The sequence below is a fragment of the Strigops habroptila genome, chromosome 8, assembly GCF_004027225.2.
Source record: "Strigops habroptila isolate Jane chromosome 8, bStrHab1.2.pri, whole genome shotgun sequence".
Lineage (NCBI taxonomy): Eukaryota > Metazoa > Chordata > Aves > Psittaciformes > Psittacidae > Strigops > Strigops habroptila.
In genome coordinates, this window is record NC_044284.2 from 9885938 (window position 1) to 9913151 (window position 27214).

Sequence of the window (27214 nt, forward strand, 5' to 3'; positions counted from 1 at the left end):
ACTGTTAATTACAAGAAAGGACTACTGGCTGCTTCAGGAAATCCAAATACACTTCAGTCTCAATTATTAATACCTATTTATCTCCTACAAGTTATATTTCCTTATTCAGAAAATAGATTTCCAATGTACACTAAAGTGATATTAAATTCTAAGCAAAAGACAAAGGAATAGTACACATACTGCTTTTTTGGCATATATTGTATATGCACCTAATTTTCATTTTGCTCAAGGTACTTTAGCTGCTTGACGATATTCAAGAAGCACAAAGCACAATGCCCCCAAAATAAGTCTACTTGATTCACAGCAGCTGCCTCTCGAAAAGGAGTGAACCAAGATGAATTTGAAAAGCAGCAACCAAAAAAATCTTTGTATGAGATTACAGACTTAAAAAAAACCAAAGAAACCCAAACCAAAACCCCAAAGCATCTATACCTAATTCTCTAGTTTTGATACAGAAAAGGTTTGTACATCTATCTGATAAAATGGATTTGCCATGCACATTTGAAGGGCAATCATTGTATGAATGCAAGAACTGGAACAACAGAAAGAAGGGGCTTTTTAGGTAACCATCATTAAATCATTAAAAAAGATGGCTAAAAAATAAAGACTAAAAAGGAAAAAAAAAAACAACCTCAAGGGAACTTGGAAGCAACCAGTGAATTTAAAGCTACGGTCACATTCTCCTAACAGGTAGTTAACCCAGTCTAAAGATCCTATTTCACATATACAATAGCAGCAGTACCACATTTACCCAGAAAAACTAGCAATTTGCACTGTATAGGCCAAGGTAAGATGTCTTTTCACCAGACTTCCAGTCCTAATGCAGAGACAGTAGTACAAAAAGTAGAAAACCGCATAAACCCTGACTGGAAAAGCCTCGTGATGCAATCCAGTTTTCATGCTGCAAAACCAGACAAGTTTACATCCTTCTGAATTAAGTAGAAACTACAGAAGCATTAGGCTTGTCTATTTTAGGGAGAAGCCTGACCAATTTGCTTCTTCACTTCACTACCAACACTCAGATGATCCCTCACTTTACATGAGGCACAGCCATGTGATTGTAGAACAGTTTAAACACAGTGTGGATGCATGACAGACCCCTTTAACTATGTCAAGGGAGTTCTCTTTAGCTACAATAGATCAGACCACAGAATCTGGGTAACTACTCAGGGGCACAAGACTGCTTCAGCAGCCACAGTGCATCCTCTTGATCCTTTGTGCCCAGTAAGAAAGCACCAAAGGAGCAGATTTAGGTCAGTCATTCCACAGTAAACATAGCTGAAGGAACAAGAATAATTCAAAAGCTGGAAAAACAGTGGTCTGTGGGAATCAAAATATTCTTTGATTAACAGCAGAAGATGATAAACTCAAGCCTTAATACTGCTACATTCTTCTAAACTGTTCTCACCCAAAAGGAAAAAAAACCACAACAACCAAGCAGCACACAATCTAGTAGGGAGTATGCAAAACCAAGTCAAAGGAAGGTCCAGCTAAACAAATGACAACAGTACTCTGAAGACATGCCCCTATTTTCAGCAGGACACATGATTAGTACTATTACCTAACACCAGAATAAGTACAAAGAAACTGTTTAAGCCATGCCAATTTGAGTTAAACTCATTGTTTAAAGCAAGAATATGATTAAAACCGTTTTGATAGTCCTGTGGCTACTACTAACAGGAGAATTCAAATACAGCTTTGAGGGAACTTGAGACAGTAGAACAAGACAGCAGTCAGCTCAGCCTCTACCTCAAAATTAGCAACTTCTCTGCAGATTCACAGAATTCTTAGAGCAGGCTTTCTATTACACCTGCTAAAACCAATTTGTAAGTGAAGTTAGCTTAGTTGCCTACTACAGCTAAAATTCAAAGAGGCAATAATATTATCTGTGATGGAAGATGAATTTTCAAAACCCTCCACAGTACATCTTTCAAAAGAGATTACATGAATGAACTTCTGAATGTTGCCATCTGTGCTTCCTTTTAAGATAAAGCACACAGACTTGTACTGACAAAACACTCCACTCCTGAGTATCATGCTGTATCTGACCATCACAGAAAGGTTTGGGTTGGAAGGGACTATAAAGTTCATCTAGTTCCAACCCCCCTGCTTCCAAGTCCTTCTCCTCAGGGCTGCTCTCAATCCATTCTCTCTCCAGCATGTATTTGTGCTTGGGATTGCTCTACCCACACCCAGGACCTTGCACGTGGCCTTGTTTAACTCTGTGAAGTTCACATCATGAGGTACATGCACCATGAGATATAACCATAGCTTGCCTGATGACACGTGAACTATATAACAAAGCAGCAGTGTCTAATGAACCACCATGACCAAACACTGGGGAAAATTACATTCCTCAGAATTTGCCCTTTAGCTCTGCTCTAAATACGAAACATCTGAAAATACATCTAGCCTTGGGCTCACTGCTGAATTTTAGTACAAGCTGCCAGTTGTTTGAGGACGGAGTAATACATAGCTCTGGCAATGGTTAGGAACAGAGATGATGGTTGCTCACAACCCTTATTGTAATGAAAGTCTTTATAATGTTGAAAATGGTGACAGATCTATTGTAAGAGCAAGCGTGACTTTTTTTAATTGAGGAGAAAAAGTTGTCCACCTCAGCCCAAAAAATGTCTTGTGCTTCCTTTGCTTCCCACGTGAAGATGTAACAGCAGAGGAGCCACAATACCTCCTCAGTTCCCAGAAGCCTTCTGCAGCCAAAAGATGCCCAAAACCAAGATCCCACAATACGTATGACTGGCTAACAGGATCTTTTCCAAGTAGAAAAAAAATTAAATGAAAGAATACATACGCACGCGCGCGCGCACACACACACACATCTATTTTTACGTATGTTTCAGTCATACCAAGCTCCACTTTGTATTTCTCATGCAACTCTAGCAATGCAATGCTGGAAAGCAAGTGAACCAGACTGACTTTGTCAGGCCAGGGATGGGGAGAGTGACACCAAACGCATGCCTGAAATTTAGTGAGACAAGAGATCCTGTCACTGTTATTGAACAACGTATTATGAGATTTTCCAAGGATGCCTCTCGGCATTGCAAACGCATTCGGAAAACTAGAAAAAAAGAGGCCAATAACCTGAATGGTTTAGTGTCAGCATCACTCTGCAGCCTTAGATGTGCTACCTAATGTGGGTAACTTCCCTCCCCTCAGCATCACAGACAGAGAGAAACAGTACTATTCAAAAAAAAAACCCCAAAACACAACCAAACCCAAATTGATTTTACCAGGCATACACACACCTGAAGCACAACACAGACAAGCACACAACTGAAAATTATTATTCAAGGGTATTGAAGACATTAAAAAGAAAACAAAATCTTATGCCCCCCCCCCTTTTTTTTTTGGTGAGCCCCATGTATTCCAAAGAGTATTTAACAGCCAAAACTGCACAAACCTTACCTATTTCTGTCCAAATCTTTATACCACCTCCCTTTCCTCTGCCTTCCCCATGCGCTGATCCAGCCGCTGCCCTTTCCCCATAGCCATGGCTGCGTTTTTCTCCAGATTTCCTCTCACCTGGACTGTGAGGGCGCCACCTCTCACCATCCCTCCGTGACCCAGCCAGTCGCCAGCCTCCATCATCATCTTCCCCATTTTGTTCCTCCCTGAAGATACGCCAGTTTTCGCTCTCAGAGCGTATAAACTCATGCTTTCTCCCTGTTGTTGCTGTCCCACCTTCCTCAAAGTTTGGTCTCACTGCAAAGGAAACACATACCAGTGAACAACCGTCCCGTCTTTAGGAACCTAAAAACAAAAGGGTTGTAATCTTGCTCCCTGAGAGGCAAAAATGCACTTAATAAATTAATAGGAACCTAGGAGAGGAATGGAAGTTCAAGGAAGGAAATACGTGACAGGGACAGATTTAGGAATCTCTCCACATACCTTTGTACCTTGGGATGGAAAGACTGAGGAAAATAACAGAAGAAAGCAAAGCATACAAAAAACAACATGGGTAGGAAAGACAGAGAAGTAAAAGACTATAGTCTAAGAGACACAGGGAAGCATAAAAGGAAAGCCAAAGTATGCAGAGAAGATAAACTGCTGTATCATGAAAAGTCTCATGCTGAAGGAAAATGGGAACACAGTAAACTAAACATTGCACACATTTCACATAAACCAAACATATTTGCTACTTTTGTAATAAAAAGAATGAGACCTATATATTTAATCCAGTAAGATGTACAGCATTCTCTCAACGTTTCAGGAAAATCTGAAGATTTAAGGTAGGATTAAGAGTTAAAGGAGAAAAACATTAAGTAGCATTAACATTATCCTGTGAATCCATCTTCTGGAGAGCCAAGGTCAGCATATTAAGAGTGAGAAGCAGCTATGTAGCTTCAAAGATGAGTCTACCAGAAGTTTAGGACATAATCTTTTAGTTCCGAATTTACATCACATTTAAAACAAAACAAAATCCTCAAGTACTTAACGAAGAGCAACAGTGCTACAAAAGGATGATGCGAATACTTTAATAAAAAGAATCCACATATACACCAGTAAGTCAGGCTAAACATACACGCTGCTTTCACTGTTGACTCATCCTGACAAGGATACACCACCACTGAAATAATTATTTGGCGAATATTGGATTTGGGGGGGGGGGTTTGTCATCTTAGATCTCTGAAAAACATCACACAGAAAAGCGTAACAGGATGTGCAGAAAGGACTCTCATTATTGCTCCTTGGATGGGCTTCGCATCGTACAAAACTAGGAGACAGAGCTATGGACCAAAGTCAGCAGAAAGTAAAGTAACCCAGAAGAGAGCTTCGATCCAACCAACAGGGTGAGCCTAAGACCCAGACGATAAGGAATATGCTTCATTCCTTCTGGACTTATTTTTAAAGTGCTACAAGACAGAAAAACGTGATTTTTTTTTTTTTTTTACCCTGCAGCACAAAACACTCATGTTTCCTCATTAAAACAGTCACCGACAGAAAAACGTTAATTTGCTATTTTGAGACCAGAAACAGTATTATTTTTAGAGATGTATCTATTCTTTTCATCAAAATTCACAGCTATTACCTGACACTCATTCAGGAGCATTAATTCTAGAGATTTTAGACTCTACCAGTTAAGGAAAAAGTTCTTTCTTTCCATTGTTATTAAGATTCTGGAGACTGCTCTTTAACACTGACAAGCTATCAGCTCACAGGTTCTTCTCTACTCTTCCGAAAAAGTATTGTGAAGTCTACTTGGCCACTGAATAGAATCACAGAATGGTTTGGGTTGGAAAGGATCTTAAGATCACATACCTGTGCCCCTCCGCAGATACATACATGCTGTAGGCATACCCAAGGCAACTCAAGTTTTCTTAGACCTGAAGGCAGCTGGGTTTGCTCCCAAGAACTGAACTATCACAGTCTGGCTTTGTATTCTGAACTTGCAGCAAATGGCATCCCCATTTGCTGTGGTGGAGTTTGGAAGACTCTACAGAGATCAAAACATCAAATGCTGTTTGCCCAGATGAGACTCAGATGGGCTACTGCCCCCCCCCCCCCGATTTTAAATTCTACAGCATTAGAAATCTAAGAAACAAGAATCAATTATAAGAAATAAGCATTATATTCTTCTGAGAATGGTATCAGCTGTGATTCTGAAATCTTTCTAAACACAGCAGCACTCCATTGTGTCACATCAGATGACTGTTCAATGCCACACTTCAGTGGAATTAAGAGAGAAAATGCAGTATATCATGACATACTTAAGTTTTCTAGTACTATGACACCATCGCAGGCAATATTCAAGAGACAGCAAAATATGTGTCAAAACAGATCTGGCATTTGGTGACCCTGAACATGAGATAGGCCAGCCAAAAAACTAGTTCTTTACGAATACAAACTGGTCACAGGTTAAGGATCAGAAAAATCAAGCTAACAAAGTGACAAAAAGACTATGAATAAGCTGTATACAGGAATACTCCTACAGCTTGCACCTAAATTCAGAACTTGCAAAGTCCCTGTATATTGTCTTTGCCAACTATTCCTAGACTTGAGACCGCTCATTTCAGCTGAAATGACTTAGGTCAGAGAGTCAGTATTTGGCAATGTTTTAAGGATGAAAAAAACCCTAAGATACAATCTATGGTTTTTGCCTTGGACTAATTGACTGGACTTCCTGAAGAGAAGGAGCAGTAAAAGGGCACCTCTGTTCAAGTCTGTCACAAAGCCAGAAATGGTGTTTACAGAAAACTTCAGATAGTGGTATCCAGCCAAAAAAGCCTTACAGCTGTGCAACACTGAGCCGAAGGGAGACTGAGAAGAACAAGACTGGGATTCTGGGATGTAGCCTGTGGCAACACGTTTAGGAAGAGGTCTTCCTAACAAAATGCCAAATAACTACTGCTCTCCATGCTGTCAGGCCATGTTTCCTATGACATGCTCACTGTTTGTAAAGGAGAAACAGGAAAGTGATGACTGATAACAACACTGTTTCCTCTACAGGGGGGAAAAACTAGGAGTCTATTAAGTGCTTTGACTTTTGCTCTGTTCTTTCTGCTGCACACTTCCTCAAGCAGAGGATGAAAAGAAAAAACGTTGCAGCTAGTGTTTTTAAAGGAATCCAAATCACTTTGCCTAGATGTGTAGCTCATTTTACAAAAGAATAAACCAAGTGGCCTTAAGATGATGCAGTAGAAGTACTACTTTCTCATTAGGACAGCATTTGACATGCTAGGGACACGATGTCACACACATCGTGAGGTGACTCACTTGCAACCAAAGTCAGTGACAGAGATCAGAAGCTCCAATGCCCATTTCTACCTTCACATTGCCTGCCTCCCTCCATAAAATCTCGGTCTCAACAGTTGGTCTCAAAGACATACAACCCAAACACCACTCCCTACTTTTTTTTGCTAAATTGACCATTATCCACTGTCATGGGTATGGATGAACTAGTAAATTCAAAGGAATGAGAGTTCAATTCCATAACACATACCTGGAAATCACATACTGTTGCTATTTCATCTGCTGTACAAATGTGTTAGATTTTTGATGCATTCAGTTGAATCAGATTAGAAAACCTGTGACCAGACACCATGTGCTTTCTATAGTACGAAATATGGTTTGTAAGAAAATATGGCTTCTTAAAATAAATTAAAAAGCTCTGCCTGTAGTGGAAGTTCAGCTCTGCTGGAGTATAGAGGGAAAGGTGAATGGCAAGTCATTGTCCTACATGCTGACCACAGAGGTGGGAGTCCCCTTGCACTACACTATTCGCCCTGGTTCTGAAGGTCACACCATGCCTACCACAATTTTCAGTGCTGTGCCTGAACATGTATTAAAATGTTCCATACTAATGAAGCAAAGAATTAATGTTTTGCAATTTAGGGTTGGGGGAAGGTTAAAGAGAGAAAAAAAAAAATAAATAAAAAAAAGGGAGGATTTTGTTTCCTAAGCAGGAAAGTCTACATTAATAATTTTCCCAGCAGGCTTTCAGTAGTTTTACTGCAAACAACCACAGCCTTTGTTTCTCAGATCCTCTTACATCTGATGTTCAATTAAAGCCCTCACATCAGCAGCTCACCAAAGGAAAAAAGAAAAAGTGTGAAATACTACTGCATTACCAAGCTGTCCTCAGCGTTCAGTTTAGTAGTGCAGTACACAGAGTGCTCTGCACAGTCATTCAGCTAAAACATCTTCCCTAAATAACTGTTCTCATTTGATAAGAGAGAAAATAGCTGAAGTGAAAGTGGTTTCACTGACTGCGTGGAAACAGCAACCCACCTATTCTGCATTGTTTCATTCTTAGGCATTAGCAAAACCCTGTGATTAATTCCATGTTTCACAAAGGAGCAATGTGGAGATGGAAGAGAAGTGGCCAGATCTACACCTTCTGACCAGCATTAAACTACAGTTCAGCAACACCCTTCACAGACCACAGGCTGTACCATCAGCTGCAGCCCACCCTTCTGTTCACACCCCGGACCTCAGGACCTCATCAGAAGAGGAAGAAGTGGCACTAAACAAGCAGCAGTGAGACACAGGATTCTCTCTTCTCACCTAAACAAACAGTAGTTGACAATGGTTAGAGAGAAAGTATCAAGAGAACAGTGTGTGTTTTTCAGCAGCAATACAGAAACTTCTTCCATTCAGTTTTTCCAGGAGAATTTTGGCCTTTTCAACTTTTCACATAGAACTTTTAAGGTTATACAAACCTAAAAAAATATCTTGATTAAGGCAGCAAGGGGAAACGCACCCCTTCCCCAAGTAAGTGTTTGAGGATTTCTCCTCGGCTGCTAAGGGTTTGCGTTGGGTAAAGAAATGCTCCTAACAAACCAGCATTCTTTTCCACATGATCAGAGCTAACCAGCCCCCCTGCAGGCAAAATGACCAATCAAATCAGCTTCACATGAAAACCAACACCCCCCCCACAGCACTATAAACACGGGACTGAGACATACAAACCCATTTTAAAACAGGTTTTTGGTTTTGTTTTTAAAAAAAGATCTCTACTTGTGGGAAGTTTCTTGCCAGTGCTGGGACCAATACACACAACCAGCCCAGTCCCTCTCCTGAAGCTCAGGTTCCTCTCCTTCTTCTGCACAGAAACCCTTCAAAAACTGGTAAGTACACAAAACAATCTTTTTTCTTTTCCCCTCCTTATTATACAATTAGAAATGGTTCTGTCATTCTTTAATCAAAGCAATCAAAGTTGTTTCCAGGGCATAAAGTTTTACTTCTAAAGTTTGCAAAATTAAGCATCACCTTAAACAAAATGGATTCTGATTCCCCCCACCTCAAAAAGAAGGGCTGTGGTCACCTGAAAAAGCATTTTCTAACAGCATACAGAGCAAAACCAAAGGCATCATGCAGTATTTTTTCAGAAAGTTCTCAAGACAAACAGTGGGAAGACCACTGTAGCTGAGTGTTACCCGGCCAAGCGTTACGAAAAAGTCATCCTTGCCTTCTTGCTATATCCACTCTAACTCCGCATTTAACTTCAGTTCCATCACAAATTAAGGAGCTTCACCTCTTCAGGCCTGCTTCTGCCACCTATAATTACATCTCATACCCTCAATTGTTTTCAATCAACGTATTTTCTGTTCATGGGCACCAAGTATGAACTCCAACGTCCTAGAACACTCAGTCATTCCAGACAAGCCATTAGGAAGTTTGCATCACACCGGGCAGAATTGCTCTTCAAAAACAGCAAGTTCCACAAGAAATGGATGGCAGCAGACTTCTATTACTACAGCCTTGCATCAGATAAAATCCTCCCTCAACTGTAATTTTATTCCTCCATTAATAATACTTAATTTTGCATTAGGCTTCTCTGTAAGGATTTAATATATACTAGCATATTTTAAAGCCTTAAACAACATTTAAGCAAAGTCTCAGTAAAGTTTTTCTGCTTCTCTAAAGGTGGACAGACCAGTTGGTCTACTCAGATACTACTTCATAATCAAAAGTTAGGGTTCATATGGATCCTCACAGTATTTTCAGCATGCTGTACTATGGTGAAAATACATTATACACAAAATGAAGCATCAGAGATGTCCCCAATAATCAAGTATATAAGCAGCACTGTTTTATGTACGATAATAAAAAACTGGGGAGCAAGGGGGGTTGGTTTTTAACTGCATTCTGTAGTAAACCGTCACAGAAGGTCAAACGTACAAGCTCTCGCATCCTATACTTAGTGGCACTTCCTCAGAACAGTATTGACTTGGGCTCAACAAATTCAAGTTCCCACTTTTACAAGACTTATTACATATCTAAGTCCTGAATGCTGTTATCTTAATTCTGCAGACTGCTTGGAAAAAACAGTTTTGTCACAAACTACTCCCGTTCATCTCAATGAGGCATTAGCTACAAAACATGAAGGACAAACATGTTTGAAATTTTAACTATCCTACTAACCACTGCAGCATAAGCTTTCAACCAAAGCGGTTATTCTAACTGAATTGCTTCCCACGTTTCTAAGATTGTCTCCTAATGTAAGTTATATGATCCAGTCGTATCATCAATACTGAAAAAAGCCCTTCGTTTCCTAATATTAACGTCAGAGCATCTCAAGGATTGCCATTCAATCTAAAAATAACAGCACTGAGATTTTAATAGCATGAAAGTACCTTTTAAAAAGTGATAAACTCAGTTTGTTGCTGCCTTCACATTTGCAACATATGAATGATTACAGCTTAGAGTACAGATCTCATGTCTGAATCTGAAACTAGTACAAAGTTATGCAGAGCCAGGTCAAATAAAGAGGGAATGTACACATTGAGCACCACCTGGGTTCTAATGAATCTTTGAATTATGCTAGAGTTGTAAGCAGGTTTTGCAGTTACAGCTGGTCCTCTTGACTATTTTGCTGTCATGATGAAGCAGTGCACTACAAACTGCCTCAAATCCCTTCCAAGGTCAGCTAGAACAGATTTTACTAAAGAATAGAAGTTGGGCAGCACTGCAAAGGTCTCCCTTGAACATTCAGGCTCCTAAGAAGGTTGCAAGTGTATTGTTGTACTGAGCTGAAAACAGAATGGAGGTGTCACTTAAAACGCCTTCAACTGAGAAGACAAACAAAAAGAAAATGAAAACGCTGCTGCAAATGAGCTCCCCTGCAGCCCTACCAGTCTTAGCACCTGAGCTGCTGCTGTCAACAGAAAGGCTAAGCAAGAGAAAAGAGGAAAGCAACATGGTAGCATGAAGCAACAAGCTAAGAAAGAGATGTTACAACACAAGGAAGATCTCAATCAAAAAGGCAAAGTGTGGGAGATCAGTGTGCTAGATCATGAATTTCAGAAACGTAAGCAATGTCCTAGAGCTTTAAGGCAATGGGTTTTTACACATAAATCATTAGGCAAGGCAGGTCAGTTTAGAACCTGCTAGGAAAAGGGAAACCATGCTTTTGATTTAGTAAGGTAGTACTTACCCTACCTTGACTTATCTTACAAGATTGGGTAGAAGAGAAAAGCCAGAATGAGAGACAATGATAGCAAAGGGAGTTAATAAAAGCTAAGAACTGACATATGTACCCGAGTTGGTAATAGTAATTTAATTTTCAGTAGACTGGAAACAGGAAGGATTAGACACACTGAATGCATGATAAAAGACAGGTCAACATGCCAAAGGAGGTTTACAAAAGTCATTTGAGACAGTTCCTGTCTTTCCAGTCAAGGGCTATCAGCTGGGAGATGGAGGGAGAAGGAACACCCTAAAACTACAAGGAGTTTCACAAGTCAGGAACCAGGAAAAGCAAAACCAGACAAACAGCATAACATAAGGGTTAAGAGCTTACATTAGATAAATCAGGATTAGAAGCACAGTATGTATTTAGCAGTGGAGATGGGTATTCTCCAACAAACAATTACTTGAAAAAAAGAATTCTTGAAGTTGACTGTCTTTCCTAAAACATACGGTTTGAAACTGGGATTAATGCAGGGACATTGAGGACCAGGCCACCATGGGATCAAATCAGATGGTCCAAACTTCAATGGTTTATCACTAACAAGAAAAGGCGAAATTGATACTTTTCTACTACAGTGGGCAAGGAAAGGAGTAGACAGAAGGTAATTCTCTATAAATTCAAAGTCATATCTACTCTTAAATTGACTCCGCTTTGAGAATACAGAGCAGTAATCATCTAGCCCCAGTAAACTATTTCTCACAGGGCAGTTGTTCTTCCACCTCTTATTTTAAACCAACTGCATTGCTCTGTTCACAGTTTCTTACCCATTTTTCCAAGCCCAAGAAGTGAAGACTTACGGCTCCTAAAGCCATCAAGAGCTTTTGCAAGAAAAGCAGCTTTGGAACTCAAGCTTATGCATTTCCACTACCATCACTGCCACCAATTTAGGTACTTAATATTTTAAACAGTCCTAGGCAAGAAATTATCAAATATATCAAATGAGACCAGAGCAGTAACCTGGTTAACCTCAGCAGGCAAAATCCCCTGCTGTGGGTCTCAAGGAGGAGAGACAGAGGACTCCTGTGAAGTGTGCTGCTGGGGTTAATGGAGGTTCTCTTTCTGAAGTACCTTCAAAATCCGTCAGTAATGGATTCTCCTCCATAGAAAGATCCCAAATAACCTGACTGTGAACACCGACTAAATTTCTTTAGCGCTTTAAATCAATGTTAAGAGATTATTCGCCACCCCAGAAAGCTCCTTAACAAAACTGAGACCCTGCAATGCTAATAGCATTTTGCTCTGAGTACAGGCTGCAGTGCTCATGCACACTACCTTAGCACTGATGTGTGGAATATCTGAAGTGTAGCCAAGAAAAATGTACCACATTAGGTATGTTTTTCCTTTTACTCTTAACGTAACACTGCAGAAACGGCTTCTGTCACCAATAAGCCAGCATCAGATTCATTCCTAACAGTGTATGTTTGTTTTGCAAACCCAAATTACTTGGAGGCAATGAAGCAGATGCTGCCCTCAAAATACCATGAGAACTTACAGAAACACATTAGTTTTGGGTTTTGGTTTTGTGTTTTACTGTTGTTGGCTGGGTTTGGTGGTGGTGGTGTTTCCCCCCCCCCCCCCCCCAAGAATGCATGTTTACACCCAGACGCAGTTTGTTCTAAGTGTTCTCCTCCCTCTGGTTGAGTAGAGGAGTTCTTGTGAATACTGCTTATTCTGAGATAATAAAATCAAGGCATAGTCCACAGCTCATTTTGAGCATCATCCCTGTCGTCTTTCCCAGAGATGAGCATTTTCCAGTTCCCTCAAGGAATCCAGAAGGGCTCTTCTAAATCTTGGCACAAGGACTCTGCTCTACAGACAATTCACTAACCATCTTGTTCCTGAAGCATTTAAAGCTGTATTCAAGTTATTGTAAATTCTGTAACGTTGCAGCAAGGCTGAAAACTGTTGTTTACAGAGCTATACAGCAGACCAAAGATTAAACTCAGCTGAAGTTGGGGGGTCACGCTATAAACTAAATGGCCTATGATCAGAACAGTACCAGTAGCTTGGTACTATTGACCAGGAGAATCTCAGTAAGCCCACTGTATTCTTTGGCACAGACAGCAGTTTCAAAATATTCCTTCTAGGAGAATTGAATTGGAAAATAAAAATGAGGGGAAAAACCACCACATTCTGCTCAGGCCATCATCTACTCTACATCCTTTGACTACAGCACGGACAGAACAAATAGCTGGATGGTTCTGAGAACCTACAGAAGGAAAGAAAAATTCAAACTGAGCTAGATGTTCACCGTGATGTCAAGTGTCATACTTCAGAATGCATTAAGCACAAGTGGAGCTAAAGAGAATGTTCTGTTAGTGCTAAAATTTGGTATCAAGATCAAGTTAACGGTCATGAAAACTGCTGGTTTACAGAATCGAAGATCACAAGAAAGATTTTTACCTTTCACAGATTCATTCTGAAGTTCAGGATCCTTAGATTGAATGCATTACAGGATAAAACTAAGCCGGCACTCTTTGGGGGGGGGGGGGAGAGGCAGAATCCAATTCCTCTGGGCTCTTTGTATACTTGTGTTATACACACCAGAACAGTCATGATCCAGAGAAAGGTCAAAATTGATAGGAAAACAACAAAATTGACATGTATAATTATGATTTGCAGAATTTACATATATATTTTAAAATCTCTTTTGTTCTACAAACAAGCTTCACCACAAACTTCTTTAGGTAGGTTTTACACACCATGAAGTCCCTATTTTACATGAGCCCATATTTAGTTTTAATCTACCCAAGGTGAGCTTTAAACATTCACTATTTATAAAATTTATGGATTTGAGTGGCCAGTGTCTTTTCCATTTCTGACAAGTCTGGCAAGTTTTGAGGCTTAGAAGTAAACCAAGGCGGCTAACATGTCAAGCACCTGAAAGTATCCATTTTGCTTCCCACATCTGCAATTCCACCTTCACCCCCTAATCCCCGTATACTTGCTGTCTTATTTTCTTATCTGGTCACTAATAAAAAACACACTGCTTAGGCAGCCTAGACTTCCAGCTGTGTCACAGTATGTTTTCTGTATTGGTCTCATGCCCTCTTTTTACCTGATCCTTACATAAACAGCCTCAGACTCCCAGAAGCAGCTCTGCTGAACTAGCCATGTGGGTGCAGACCAACACTGATTTCCTGACCTAGGAAAGTCTGAAAGGGCTGCTAGGGTTACTAGGTAAACTACAGCATTGCACTAAAATGCATAAACATGTTAGAGAAATAATATAATAAGCATAATTTCTATCATATTATTAATAGTATCCATAATAGTATTAGCAAACTTCTTCTACTCTGCTAAAAAGAAGTTACAAAAACTGGTATTATCAGACAAAATTCAGTTTCTTTTCAGATACAGTATGCCCAATTCCATTCCACTCACTCCCAAAGAGCTCAACATGCAATTCAAGTGTAAATTTAGGGAGCTCAAGTATGAAAGTTATATTTAAACAACTAAGCAAGGAAAAAATTGAGAAGTAGTCAGATTTTTAAACTTAATCTTTTTTAGCAAAGTATTACCACAACAGTGGTAAATTCCTCTCCAGGCTCCTGACTTAATCTTCTCTGGATTGCAATGTATAAGCCCTCCTTTGTTGGCTGCAGTATTTCAACCCCTGCTGATGTGTCAAAAACTGTGAACGTTAGGCAAAATACAAACATGCCGCATTGTATCACACTTTTTCTCTTTTTTCTCTTTTCTAGAAAGGATGACAACAGATATGATAGAGAGCAATAACACCAAATCCAGCGTTCCCCTCCTGACCCAAAGATACCTGAGAATGGTGACCAAGGATGGACACAGCACGTTCCAGATGGATGGTGCCCAAGGAAAAGGTCTGGCATACCTCCGAGATGCATGGGGAATATTAATGGACATGCGCTGGAGATGGATGATGCTTGTCTTTTCTGCTTCTTTTGTCATTCACTGGCTAGTCTTTGCAGTGCTTTGGTATTTACTGGCTGAGATGAATGGGGACCTGGAGCTGGACCATGATGCTCCACCTGACAACCACACTATATGTGTCAAGTACATCACCAGTTTTACAGCTGCTTTCTCCTTCTCGCTGGAGACACAACTCACAATTGGTTACGGCACTATGTTCCCAAGCGGGGACTGTCCCAGTGCTATTGCACTGCTTGCAATACAGATGGTCCTGGGGCTTATGCTGGAAGCCTTCATCACAGGTAATCCCTCATATTTAATCTTTAAATAGAATAGGTGTAATAATTAGATTTAAGAAATGGAGCTAGAAATAAACAGTGATCACACTGATATCCAAAAGAACAATTAAGTCGGTCACTACAAGAATGATGAGATTTCAGCTATGTAGGAGAAAAGGTTAAACACCTTTCATTAAAAGAAGACATAAATTAGGTAATATCAAGATCTGGACTTGAGAGTTCCACTGCTCACTGGATGGTGCTTGTGGCAGATGCCTACTTATCAATCACTTACACTATTACCTCTCAACATTTTTTCCATGGAATTTGTTTTGATTTTAAGGTTTGCTTTAGTCTAGCTGAAGTATTTCTGTTGAGCTTTAACTCAGTGTTTAAGTATTCCTTAGTACCCAATGTAATGAAATTTTTTACAATGTCACAGCTATTCTGAGGTATTTTAAGTTACGTAAAATAATTTGCAGGTTTCAAGTGTTTCAGAAGACTAAAACCACATGGGTTAGTTTACTGTGTATTAAGAAAGAGCTGCTCCAGTGGAAGCACACCAAGATCAAGTACTATTTATTACCAGTTACAATAAATCGGGACAAGCTAACAGCTCTCCCTTCCTACAGCTACAGTTCACTCTCCAAATATTAACCACAGAATCATCATAGAATCAGACTGGTTTGGGTTGGAAAGGACCTTAAAGATCACCTAGTTCCAAACCCCTACCATGGGCAGGGACATAGTTTAAAAAAAAAAAAGAAGCACTTTAGGCAAGCTGTAGTTTTTAAAACAAAAAAGGGTTAGCGTGATGCCAGCCTAGCATTTCTGAAGATGCAGGCTGAGGCTAGAAAGACCACGTCCACCCAAGCCTGCTTCTGTGTCAGAAGCAGGGAACTTGTGCAGGGAACCGGTGCAGGCACTGTGCTCATATTCAGTTTGTTCTCTTCCATGCTACAGGTGCTTTCGTGGCAAAGATCGCCCGACCAAAGAATCGGGCATTCTCCATCCGGTTCACCCGCTCTGCTGTAGTGACACACACCGAGGGGAAGCCATACCTTATGTTCCAGGTGGCCAACACACGCTCCAGCCCACTGACTAGTGTCCAGATTTCTGCTATACTTTACCAAGAGCAAGAGAGCGGGCAGCTGCACCAAACTAGTGTTGACTTCCACCTAGACAGCGTCACTTCAGATGAGTGTCCTTTTTTCATCTTCCCACTGACCTACTACCATTCAGTCACTCCCTCCAGCCCCCTGGCTGCTCTCCTCCAAAGAGAAGCTGCTCACCATTTTGAGCTGGTCATCTTTCTGTCAGCTGTGCAGGAGGGCACAGGAGAAATGTGCCAAAGGAGAACATCCTACCTCCCCTCAGAGATCATGCTGTACCATCGCTTCGCCCCTGTGCTAGCCCGCAATGCTAAAGGTGAATATCAGATCAAGATGGAAAATTTTGACAAGACCATTCCTGAGCTCCCAGCTGCAGCTGAGTCAAATTGTCCAAGGAGGACTGACAAGGAGATCCGCATCAATGGACAGCACGTCGACAGCTTCCAGCTCTCCGAGGCTGGCCTCACAGAATAGAGAGAACAGACTGTGAACTTAGTGCTTTTTTAATTATTACATTAAACTTTCAGGTTTCATTCACAACCTTCTTTCCTTGCCTGCCCTGCCATCTTCTAGTGATCTTTCTCTTTTTACTCCCATCCTTTTGATCACAACATGATATGCAAAGTAAAAAGAACCAGTGTGCCCATGTAAGCTGAGGAGAGGCTGGATTAACCACCCAGGACAAGGTCAGGTCCAAGAATCACAGCACTAATTCTTGGAAATTAAAAGAACTACCTGCTGAATTCATCAGACTATGATTAAAGCCGCACTGACCCTGAAAGGAGACAACTTCAAAACTCCCAGAGCTCACCAAAACCATAATTGACTGGCTTGGGACAAAATGGACAATATAAAAGAAAAATATCAGTCAAAACCAATATGGGGTCATTCAGTAAATATATAAGTTCTGGTATAAGCAACTCTGTTCATCCAACATCTTAAGTTTTCTGTTCTCTTAACTCTTTGGGGATACAGAGTTATATCAGATTTCAGATGGCCGAATGCACTCTCAGAAAGTACTGCCAACCTCTCATGGCAGTGAAAAGCACTCCTGCTGTGCTTATTAAGCAAAATTGTAAATACTAACTGTAGTTCTTCATTCTGCCAAATAAGAGAACATCTCATTTCAAGATGTGTCTATGAAGACAGTATCAAAAAAATCTTGATGTATATGACAAATGCTGCAGTGGAAATTTTTTTTCATATTTGGAAACACTGAATAAATTATTTAGCAGTAGAAAACAGACTATTTAAATTAATGCACTTTTTAAAAGGACCATACATTCCACATGTTCTCACCTCTGCGCTGCTTGTCTCAAGTAAATCTGACCCAGAAGGATGCACGATGTATATGAGAATTAGAACTGCATCCGTTTCATTTTATGCTTTTTATCATCACTATTTGCCTGTACACACAGCACAAATATTGAGACACTTGAATCAATTTTAAAATAAAAAAATTAAAACAAACTGTACGTGAGACTTCTGTATGTAAGTGCCTCACAAACCTATTGCAATTTAGATACTGTTCTGAAGTTCCTAAATAATTTAAGAAGCTAAAGGATAAACAGAATGATGGGTAATTATTTCCAAGCTCTCAACAAAAGCAGTGCCTATTACGTGTTCATACTGGAGCAGTCAAGTATCGAAATAAAGCAAAAGTCATCTTTCAAAGGTAAAGACTTTTACCACAAACCAAGACAGCCTAAATAGCAGCTTTCATTGACAACAGCATAATACACTATGAACTACACTTCCTTTTAACTTCACTGAAGCCATCAGCAGCAGGAAAAGGTCTCAAGGTATCTGATGAGATACTGTAGCTGAATTCTCCTCAAGTTCCAAAACTCTGTTAATTGAAGTGTTTTCACAGCCCAAAAGAGGTTACTTTGCTTTAGGATCTGGGGAAATGGGAAGCAGCCCTGCAGAAGTATTTTACATGGGGAAAAGGGAACAAGGCAGAAGGCCCACGTTTTCAGTGCAATTCAGCTCTTCTTCCAATATTAAGTATTGCCTCCCTACATTCCAGACCTCTGACAGATTTGATTTTATCACAGATACCCTCAAAATCTCTTTATTGTTTAATTTAATGTAAAAGCTTTCACGAATGTTGTAAAGCTTGGAGAGCCACACACTACCAAAATGCCTTCATCCCTTCCTTTCTTAGCTGTTGACACATATACAGGCTAAAGATTCCTCTTCCACCTTCACATCAGTACCAATAATTTTTAATTACTTCTTGCAAGAGAGTTATTTCCATGTTCTCTATCAATGCAAGAAGAGTCCTACAAATCAAGAACCAGTGCAAGAGCAGTAGAATAGATTCCTGTGTCAAGTCTGAAATAAGCAGTCAGGAAAAAAAGAGCAGTATTACACGTGAGGTATTGTTTTTCCCCACATATCATCACATACTCCAGTCTCAGACACACCAATTGTTCTCAAATTCAGATGCATAATCCCAACAGGACAGTACTATAATCTTACCATTTAGAGCCAAAGATAGAGAAAGCTGTTTCTAATTTCAACTGACGTCTTATCAAAGCATGGGCTGCTTCATATGGTTTCTAAATAACTTGATAAAGTTGTCCTGATTTTTAAATCATTTTCTATTTATAGATTTGGTTTAAAAGGGGGTACAACAGCAAGTATAAAGGAAAAAGCATGATTAGTTTACACTAAATGCTATCTTCAAATATTACATTTAGGAACTCCAAGCTGAGGAATACTGTAAAGTGAATTAGACAAACGTAACTGTGTAGTTACTTCAGAACAGCTACAAAAAAGAGGATAGACAAAACACCCCTATTGCTTTTACAGTTCCAGAGAACTGGTGAACCATGGATGTCTGATAAAGTACTGGAAGTATGCCATGACCCAAATTGGAATACAAGCCTAGAAAAACTGCTGATGGGCTCCGATGCAACAAAAATTGCACTCTATACCCTGACTAACATTGCAAGAGCAAGCTGGTGATGAACCTTCTTTGGATAAACTTCTTGCTAGCAAGGCAGGGAAGCAAAGCAAGCCAGGCAGAGTAAGAGAAAGTGTAATTCAAAGGAATACAACATCTTTTTTTGTAGTCACTTACACACCCCCTTTTTATATTCAAGTCTTCTTAACCAACAAATACACATTTAAACAGAACTCGATCAGGTTCTGCAACTGACTTACAAAACATCTTGTTTAATCTAAATTAGTTATTTACTACCAGTGTGTAACCGCTGGTAACTAATCAAATCCCCTCAGCTACTAAGCTGGTATTAGTCAAGAGGCTGCACAGAAAATTAAGCAGCTTTTGTGCAGTTCTAAAAGACAGCCATGATCAAAAAACCAACTTGCTCATTTTCTTTGCTAATGGCCTCAGCCTTCCAGAAACGATTTGGGTTCTCAATGAAGCCTGCCAGAACTGTGACAAGCAGCAACAGAAACTCACAAATACCGTGTGCATCTTCAATTTGAATTTTGAAAGTAGGAATGCATCCTGTTTATGTTGAGAATCAGTCAAATGTGAACTTGAAACTGTTGTGAGCACTGAAAAAGCAAACATTCATTTTTACAAACAGCATATTGATTGTATTTGAGAAATAATTCTTTGTGGAAGGTCTATTAGTTTTTTAATCTCATGATTTTTAATTGAGGGGTTCTTGTGTTGTCATCCATTATGAATGCACAGAAGAGTTCAATATTTGATCTCTGATTAATTCTGTAATGTGATCACCCAGAACAAAGACAACGAAAAAGCTGGCAACTCAGTAAATTATGTAATTTGAGGCTAGTCCAAAGCCCTGTGAAAGAGCAATGAAAAACTGAAGCACAATAAAGTCAGAGAATAAAATCCTAAACTAAGGAGTTTAACCAGGGTAACAGAAACCAATATATACTCCTGCTAAAGCATGTTAGCCTGAATTATAAACTGCATGTCAATTCACTCCCTGACCCTTCTGCTTCCATTGCTTTGTGTGGTATACTACTGCTTGGTATTAACTTGGGACTTCTTTTGGCACATCTGTATCCCTATCTCATACTCAAAATATTTTGTCATTGGAGAGCCTTTACATAACAGTAACTATTTGTTCATTAGTCAAGGCTTGAGTCAAAACAGACCAAACTTCTGTTAATATTTCTGTGCTCTCCACCTTATTTCTCTTTGCAGGTAAAGAGGAGATAAATGGTCCTCCCACTTACCGGGACACTAAACTCTAACAGAGATACACAGCATCGATTACCACTGTTTAACTTTTTTATATATATATAAAAATTTCAGAAAGATTGCGGGTATCTTGCCTCTGTCATACTGTGCTACAGAACTTTTAGCCAAATAAGCTCAAACTAGAAGAGAACTAGAACAAGAAACTTAAGAGGAGCCATCGGGTATGACAGAAAGCTTCATGATTTAAGCACACCATCCCTCACAATGAACTAGACTTGTAACAAAGCACACTGGGACACCATCTTCCCGAGAAAATGATTCACAGAAGATGCATTCCAAAGTCCTGATCACTGGTAGTTGCTACAAACAAGACACGCTCTATAGTAGCTGCTGCATTAACCCCCACGTTCAGGCAGAAGTCAGCTTCAGTAAGGACATTTTGCAAACGAATCTTGCAGTAAATCTTGCAAATAAATCACCTTGCAGTAAATTCCTCTCAATTTCAACTGAGACATACATCTCATCTTAAACTGACAAGCAGTATTTTTATCATAGTCTTAATCAGAAATGTGGTACATTCTACAGTCTGGATCTGACAGCATGGGAACCTCAGAACATTGCTGCTGGCATTTACTGCACACTAGCAAGCATTCAAAAACAATTAACAGTTCACACGGTCCAGAAGTCCTAGGTATCAAAATAGCACACACCAGGAATGTTTAAAAGCTGCACTGTAAAGGCATATTGCCAAAGCACACCTGTTAATCAGTACAGACTCCTGTCACAGAGGTCCAGGAACTTAGTTCCGGCCTGAAGACATCACATCTTAATTACATAAATAGAAACTACTTACTGCAGGTTTTTCTTATCTAAAACATTTAAATGTCTAGTAGTAAAAACAACACAGAATAAGGAAAGCCAACACTTTGAGGACACAATTAAGTAGCCTGACACAGTATCATGAATTTTGTACCAACAATACACTTGGAGCAATAAGTTCATGTATATATAGCTTCCTTCCCCAAAACACACCCTGCTCCTCCCTCCCGCTTTCTGCCCACACAGTAACAAAACCATACCTGGATCTTTTCGCCCTGGTTTTTCAAAGCGTCTGTCTCCCCTAGAAAGGCAGAACAGAAGTTTCAAATAAGGTTTTGCAACTACTCCACTCATTTTAGGTATGGCTTTTTAACTTGGTAAGGGGGCTTTTTTAAAAACAGAGCTTGATGGACAGTATTTTTAAAGGGCCAAGTGACAAGTGAAATTTTCAGGAACACCAATACACACACAGCCTTCAGCAACTAGGTATGTTTTGAAATGGGACCCTAAGTACTGTCAACAATGTTGAGACTATAAGTGAAGCAAATCCTTTAGCAGTCCATATTTTCACTCATCATTTCCACTGCAACTGTCACAATTTATACTCTCTTAAAGTAGTTCCTTCTTCCCAGGAACACTGCAGAAAAAGTCTTTGCAAAAGTCTCTTACTTGCTCCTGAGTTTCTAGAAACTACTGTGTTGTCTCCATCTTAGAAATCAGACACTCACTCACAGATACACCTTAATCACCTTTCCTAAAGTGTTTTTATGAAGTCAAAAGGCACAAATGGAAGCTGAGCAGATGTATGTAAAAAACTTTAAGGGCTAGAGTTCTGTTACCTTTCCTCCCAACTCTGTGATCTGTGCATTTCCCTGCCCCCTCCTCGCCCAAATCCACCCTCCACTTCATCAAAACTTCTTTGGTAGAAACCGCTTTCTCCTCGGCCTCTGCCTGAAAAGACAAAAAACACAAGTGTTTGTATGAATAATAATAGAAGTTGAAAGAATCAGGTAGGTTTCCCTTTCCTGGTGTCTCTGAACTAATCTTAGTCTTAAGCCCCAGATAATTTCTCTGGAAAGGAAAAAAGGAACAAAGACTGAAGAGCCTCATGTAAAAATGCTTATCAAGAAGCACAAGATCAGACAGAACAGGCAAACAATTCTGAAATAAATACTATGCAGAAAACCAGAAGAGATACTTACCCAACAGAAACTACCAAACAAGGATGCACTGTCCACACAACAGCCATACAGTACATGTGTATTTTACACTCAAAAATCACATTGCTTTTAACAATGGAATCCAGTATAATGGTACTGCACTGCACATGTATTCATAATTACCGCTATCAAGGTTAACAAAGGAGAAGGAAGCTTCACCACTATTAAGTTCTAGTGATTCCCAGCTGAAATCTCCCCCAGGAGCAGTGGGGAAAAGGAAGGATCACAAGATGGATATAGGCACGACAGCATGAAGAACTCCAATAGCTACAGAATAAAACATCCTCACTTTGTCAGGAAATGATTTTCCATAGATGGCTACCAAATATCAAGCTTCAAGCCAAAAAGTTACAAATGTATAGTCAAGTAAAGCACCTTGAAGCAAATCTTCAGTGTTTGGGTAGGTGTGGGGTGTTCGGTTAAAGGAAAAAAATTAAAAAAAAAAACAAACACAAAAAAACCCCAAAACAACAGAAAAAACACCACCCACACACATCCCTAGACCTTCAAGAGAGCTTCCAGCACTGGTCAGATTAATGGCTGGGGTGAAGTTTCCAGATCTACAAAAGGTAAACACCACTTCACAGAGTGCTACAGCAGAAGAAACTGGATGTTTTTATCAGCTAACTTTCCATTTCAAGGATCTCATGGAAAGAAGATGAACAAGTGAAGCACATCAATCAGCTGGTTGTCAGGATAATGCCTATCCTACATACACATTCAGTCTCTATACCAAGAACCCAAAAAGCACCTGATACAGGGAATTACTGGCAGTGAGACTATCACAAACCTCAATCCTTTCGTATTTCTCTCTTTGTGGCTTCAAGAAAACAAACACCTCAAAGGATGAGGTGCAAACCTGGCCAGGGATCCAGATGAGTAAGACAGAATTGAAACAGAAAATAAACCCCTTGAGAATGGACCCCATTCTCTGTAGTTTTCTGATGAGAGTACTGACAACAAACCTCTACATCTAAAAAGCTGAAGACCCCTGGAATTCTACTGTATTTCAGTGTTCTTTGAAAACAGGCTCTTAAAAAAAAAGGAAAAAAAAAAGGGAAATTATCAAGGCAGTTGGAACAACTTCTCCCCTATTCTATACCAGATCTATTTGGGCGGGGGGGAAGGAGGAGGAAGGGAGGGAGGAAAGAGTTGCTTTCAAGGCAGAGAAAAAGAGAAGTGATCCCCATATAATCCAGTCAGGCTCCCCAAATACACACTGGTTCTGTATCAGGCAGTACAGGTTGCAGGGTGTATAAGGAAGCCACAAAACTAATTGTACAATTTCTCCTGCTTCAGAAACAGGATTTAAACATCATTTTTTGGACAAAACTATCATGTTCCTAGGCACAGCAAAGCAGTTCACTGGGAGACCTCCTTGTCACAGAGAGACAGACTTCCTTACCATAGAGTTTTGGGGATGCCAAGTACAGATGGAGACTGGACAAATTCATAAAAGATAACACAGATTTACTAAAAACAGAGACCACACTGGTTCAGAAATATGTCTGAGCTGCACATGTCTGGAAGCTGAGCATATATGTGATGCTTCTTCACCTTTGTATTTTTACACAGCTCTTATTCTCTTGCCAATGTATTTTGGCTGTTGCTTGCTACAGACAATCAAGTTAAACAAGCCCTTCCTTGCCTGACTCAGCATAGCTCTTCTTACACAAATTCAGGTGGAGGCAGAGGAGTTGATTGAGCACTCAAGGCAAGAGAGGAGAGATCAGCATCAGACCTATGACTGTGCTAGAAACACAAATACCTTCTCTGTAGTAAGTCTGATACTAGAAGGTTGACCACAGTCATGAGTGAAAACTAAACTGCAAAGGCAAGAAAGAGTAAAGATGTGATAGAACATCAAAAGCAGCACCATGTTTACCCAGTCAAGGTATAATGGATCTCCTAAGATCCTGGAAAAGGACTCCAAGCTCTTATTCTTCACAAATAAAACCCGCGAAAGTTCAAGCATCTCACACAATGGCAACCTTTGCCTAGTTTCTTCACTACAGGAAAGCTCACTTCCTTCCTCTCACAGGAGATAGTTAAGCAACAGCAGTTCACAAGAGAAAGCCACAGGCAGGCAGAATCAAAACAAAGGCACTGATTCATTTCGTGTCTCTGAGGTAGTGGAGGTGGAAAGTTGCATACGCTCTTCCAAGAGAAACAAAACCCATCGTCCTTTCCTGGTTTTCACAGGGAGTGACAGCAACATCTGTAGTGCTCCCCTTGCAGTATGAGTAAGCATGAATGCACCCTGATTACTGATAGCAAACACACGACAAGCAGAGCCAGAAGACTGGTGATACAGGAGATTTCATCAGCAAATAAAGCAAGTGTCCCGTATAAGGGGAAGGTCAGAATCAGAGTTGTTTTAACAGCAGCACGGCTTACGGCAGCTTTAAATGTATGTGAAACAGCCTGAGAAACCTCTCTCCACTTACCCCCTGCTGTGTCACAGTTCATCAGTATTCCAGTTACGCTCAGCCACTAAAGTGGCCTGAATTAAAAGATAACCTTGCAAAAGGCTTAAACAAATGATGCCAGCAATTCAATTTAAAGCTGTGGGTCCACAGTACTGATACTACATAGTACTGGACAGAATCCTTTTAAGCCACCTTTGCCCTGGTTGTGTTGCCACCCTCCTCCACTGCATTCTACAAGGCACACCGTCTAGGTACAGTAACAACATGTGCCCATTTGACAGTAACCTGTAGAAGTACATGTGCAACTCTAGCAGTAACTGAGTAGACCACTGCATGAGAAGCATACTGCATTAAAACAGATCCTACCAAGCTACAGAAGGTAAGTACCCAGTAAGGAATACCATGGTGTACAAAGTCAGTTATTACATACAAGAGTCTGACCTGAAAGTGCGTACTAGGACACAGCTAATACTGATAACAGAACATACAAAAAATGCTTGCAGAGAGGACAAAACTGCACATGTAAGCACACTGTTTGCTGCACTTCTTGGCTTTTTTTGTGGCTAATAAATTTAGAATGACATGCTTATTTTAAATAGAATGCCACTTCCAAAAAAACGCTTAGCACATGAGGAGCAGACTAAGTGTAGATGTTGCACAAAGTATTGAATGCAAAGTCAATAGATGTCAATGAACCCTTCCATTTAAGAACTGAATGGAGCAGCTGTGTATTTCAGTAATTCCCTAAAAACCCCAGAATGAGGACCTCAATCCACTGGATATTGTAATCATAACAACCAAAAGTGTCTAACCTGAAAACAGACAAGTCTGAATTTAAGTAAAAAATATAAGACACAAGCAAGAGGGCAAAAAGCAGCACACACTGTCATTCTAATTGTCAAAAAACACATACAAAACACACAACAGCACAATCTAATAAGCAAATTCTTGAAATTACAGCATGACTGGAGCTTAGGATCTATGCTCATAGCCATAATACTGCGTGGGAACAGCAGGATAACTGCAGTTCAGCTGCTGCTGAGGAGGTATGAGAACTTTCCACTTTGACACCATTTTACACACTTTCCAACAGCAGCAAAGACAGATTACAAAGGGGAAAGAGGGTGGGAGAGGAAAAGAGCTCTAATGAGAAGCGAAGTACCCTTCCTAAGGGTCTTAAGCAAAGAGGAGAACAGCTACAAAACAAGGTGCCTGTAAGCTTACAGCCCATTCCAGGGACTATTTAAATCTCCCCTCATCTGAGGCTCTTATTCATGAATGTTGACATTCCAGTCCCGCCAGCACAAAGCACAGGGCTTAGCTGCACACCACAGGGAGCTCCCAGGAAAACAAGTCAATTAAAAAAAAGGTCACGTGCAAGTGCTTGGTTTCTTTAGAGAATGGAACCAAATAAAGTGTTTTAGATTTATGTCTCCACAAAAGACACATACAGTGCTAGGGACAGCAGCTGCACACTGCAAACGGTTTTGAACAGTATCTCCAAGTTGTATTTCAGCACACGATCATAAGAAATTTGAACAAAAATCAAAGCAACTTCCACACTGTGATCATTTTCACATCAGCTAAACTAATCATTGCCAGTAAGACTTGGGGTGACCACTGGGAAAGTATTTACTCAGTGTTATGTTGCAGTTTAAAATACTGATAAGAGAAGTCACATTTAAGAGTTCTAATAATACCCTTCCTTTACCAGCAGTTCACCGTTCTTTCCTTTGCTTATCGGACTCAATAGATTCCCTCTCACACTCCCGAATGCTGGAACACACATTCTGGAACACAAATTCTGCGATTCGTGCCTCAGTGAGGGAACTTAATTAACAAATCTAATCGCACATGCAAATTCTTGCCTGAAGTTATTGTTGTGCAAGTCACTTCAAGACAGTAATCTTGTTCTGGGGTAAAGCTGAAACCCGCATTTGATCAGCGGCAGCTTTGTTGCATACAATGATATAAAGTTCATGTAAAACACCAGATAACCTTTTGAACCCAGGCAATTTTGCAAGGCAATAAAGAAAAATGTTTTCCAACTGTTAGGTGAAGCACTTCATTTAGTGAACAAACTCCAAAGAAAATCCAAGACCTTTTCACTGTAACTTGAAAAACCAGAACTGCATTTGAAGTTCGCTACTTACAAACAACAAGTTAGTTTCGTAAATCAGGGGTCAACAGTCCTACACTGAGCTTTTCATGAATATTAGAAACAAAGCCCATAGTTACAAGAACATCATGTGTATAATTATGAGAATTAAAAAAAAAAAAGTAGGATTTTTGTCCTGGAGGAAGCCCTAGTTTGTTTGCTGAGAGACAGAAACTTTGGGAAGACTCACCATGCCTAAAGCCCAAGACTAATTGTTTATGAAAAGGGGA

The 27214-nt window shown here is 40.0% G+C and overlaps 2 protein-coding genes across 18 annotated transcripts in view; one reads left to right on the forward strand and one right to left on the reverse strand.

Annotated features, from left to right (window-relative positions):
• GIGYF2 (GRB10 interacting GYF protein 2) overlaps positions 1-27214 on the reverse strand; it is a 75657-nt gene that overhangs the window by 25623 nt on the left and 22820 nt on the right. For 14 of the 16 annotated variants that reach the window (XM_030495927.1, XM_030495923.1, XM_030495925.1 and 11 more), the window contains 3 exons: positions 22017-22128; positions 21438-21478; positions 3544-3723 (listed from right to left, as the gene is read on the reverse strand). In XM_030495927.1, the coding sequence (XP_030351787.1) occupies positions 3544-3723; positions 21438-21478; positions 22017-22128 (333 nt within the window). The remainder of the gene's footprint in view (positions 1-3543; positions 3724-21437; positions 21479-22016; positions 22129-27214) is intronic. The other 2 variants (XM_030495936.1, XM_030495937.1) reach the window with 1 other exon arrangement.
• KCNJ13 (potassium inwardly rectifying channel subfamily J member 13) lies at positions 8435-17882 on the forward strand. 2 transcript variants are annotated; one of them, XM_030495994.1, is made up of 3 exons: positions 8435-8588; positions 14638-15120; positions 16060-17882. In XM_030495994.1, exons 2-3 carry the CDS (start codon positions 14643-14645, stop codon positions 16680-16682), a joined length of 1101 nt encoding a protein of 366 aa, XP_030351854.1. In that variant the 5' UTR covers positions 8435-8588; positions 14638-14642; the 3' UTR covers positions 16683-17882. The 2 variants fall into 2 exon arrangements, with proteins under 2 accessions (XP_030351854.1, XP_030351853.1); XM_030495993.1 differs by lacking the exon at positions 8435-8588 and adding an exon at positions 11706-11821.

What these genes read in the sequence shown, in the direction of transcription:
- KCNJ13 (XM_030495994.1), top strand. Translation starts at nt 14,643, where the DNA reads ATGACAACAGATATGATAGAGAGCAATAACACCAAATCCAGCGTTCCC. An exon ending in GCTGGAAGCCTTCATCACAG is followed by an intron (nt 15,121 to 16,059) that starts GTAATCCCTCAT and finishes TCCATGCTACAG; the next exon opens with GTGCTTTCGTGGCAAAGATC.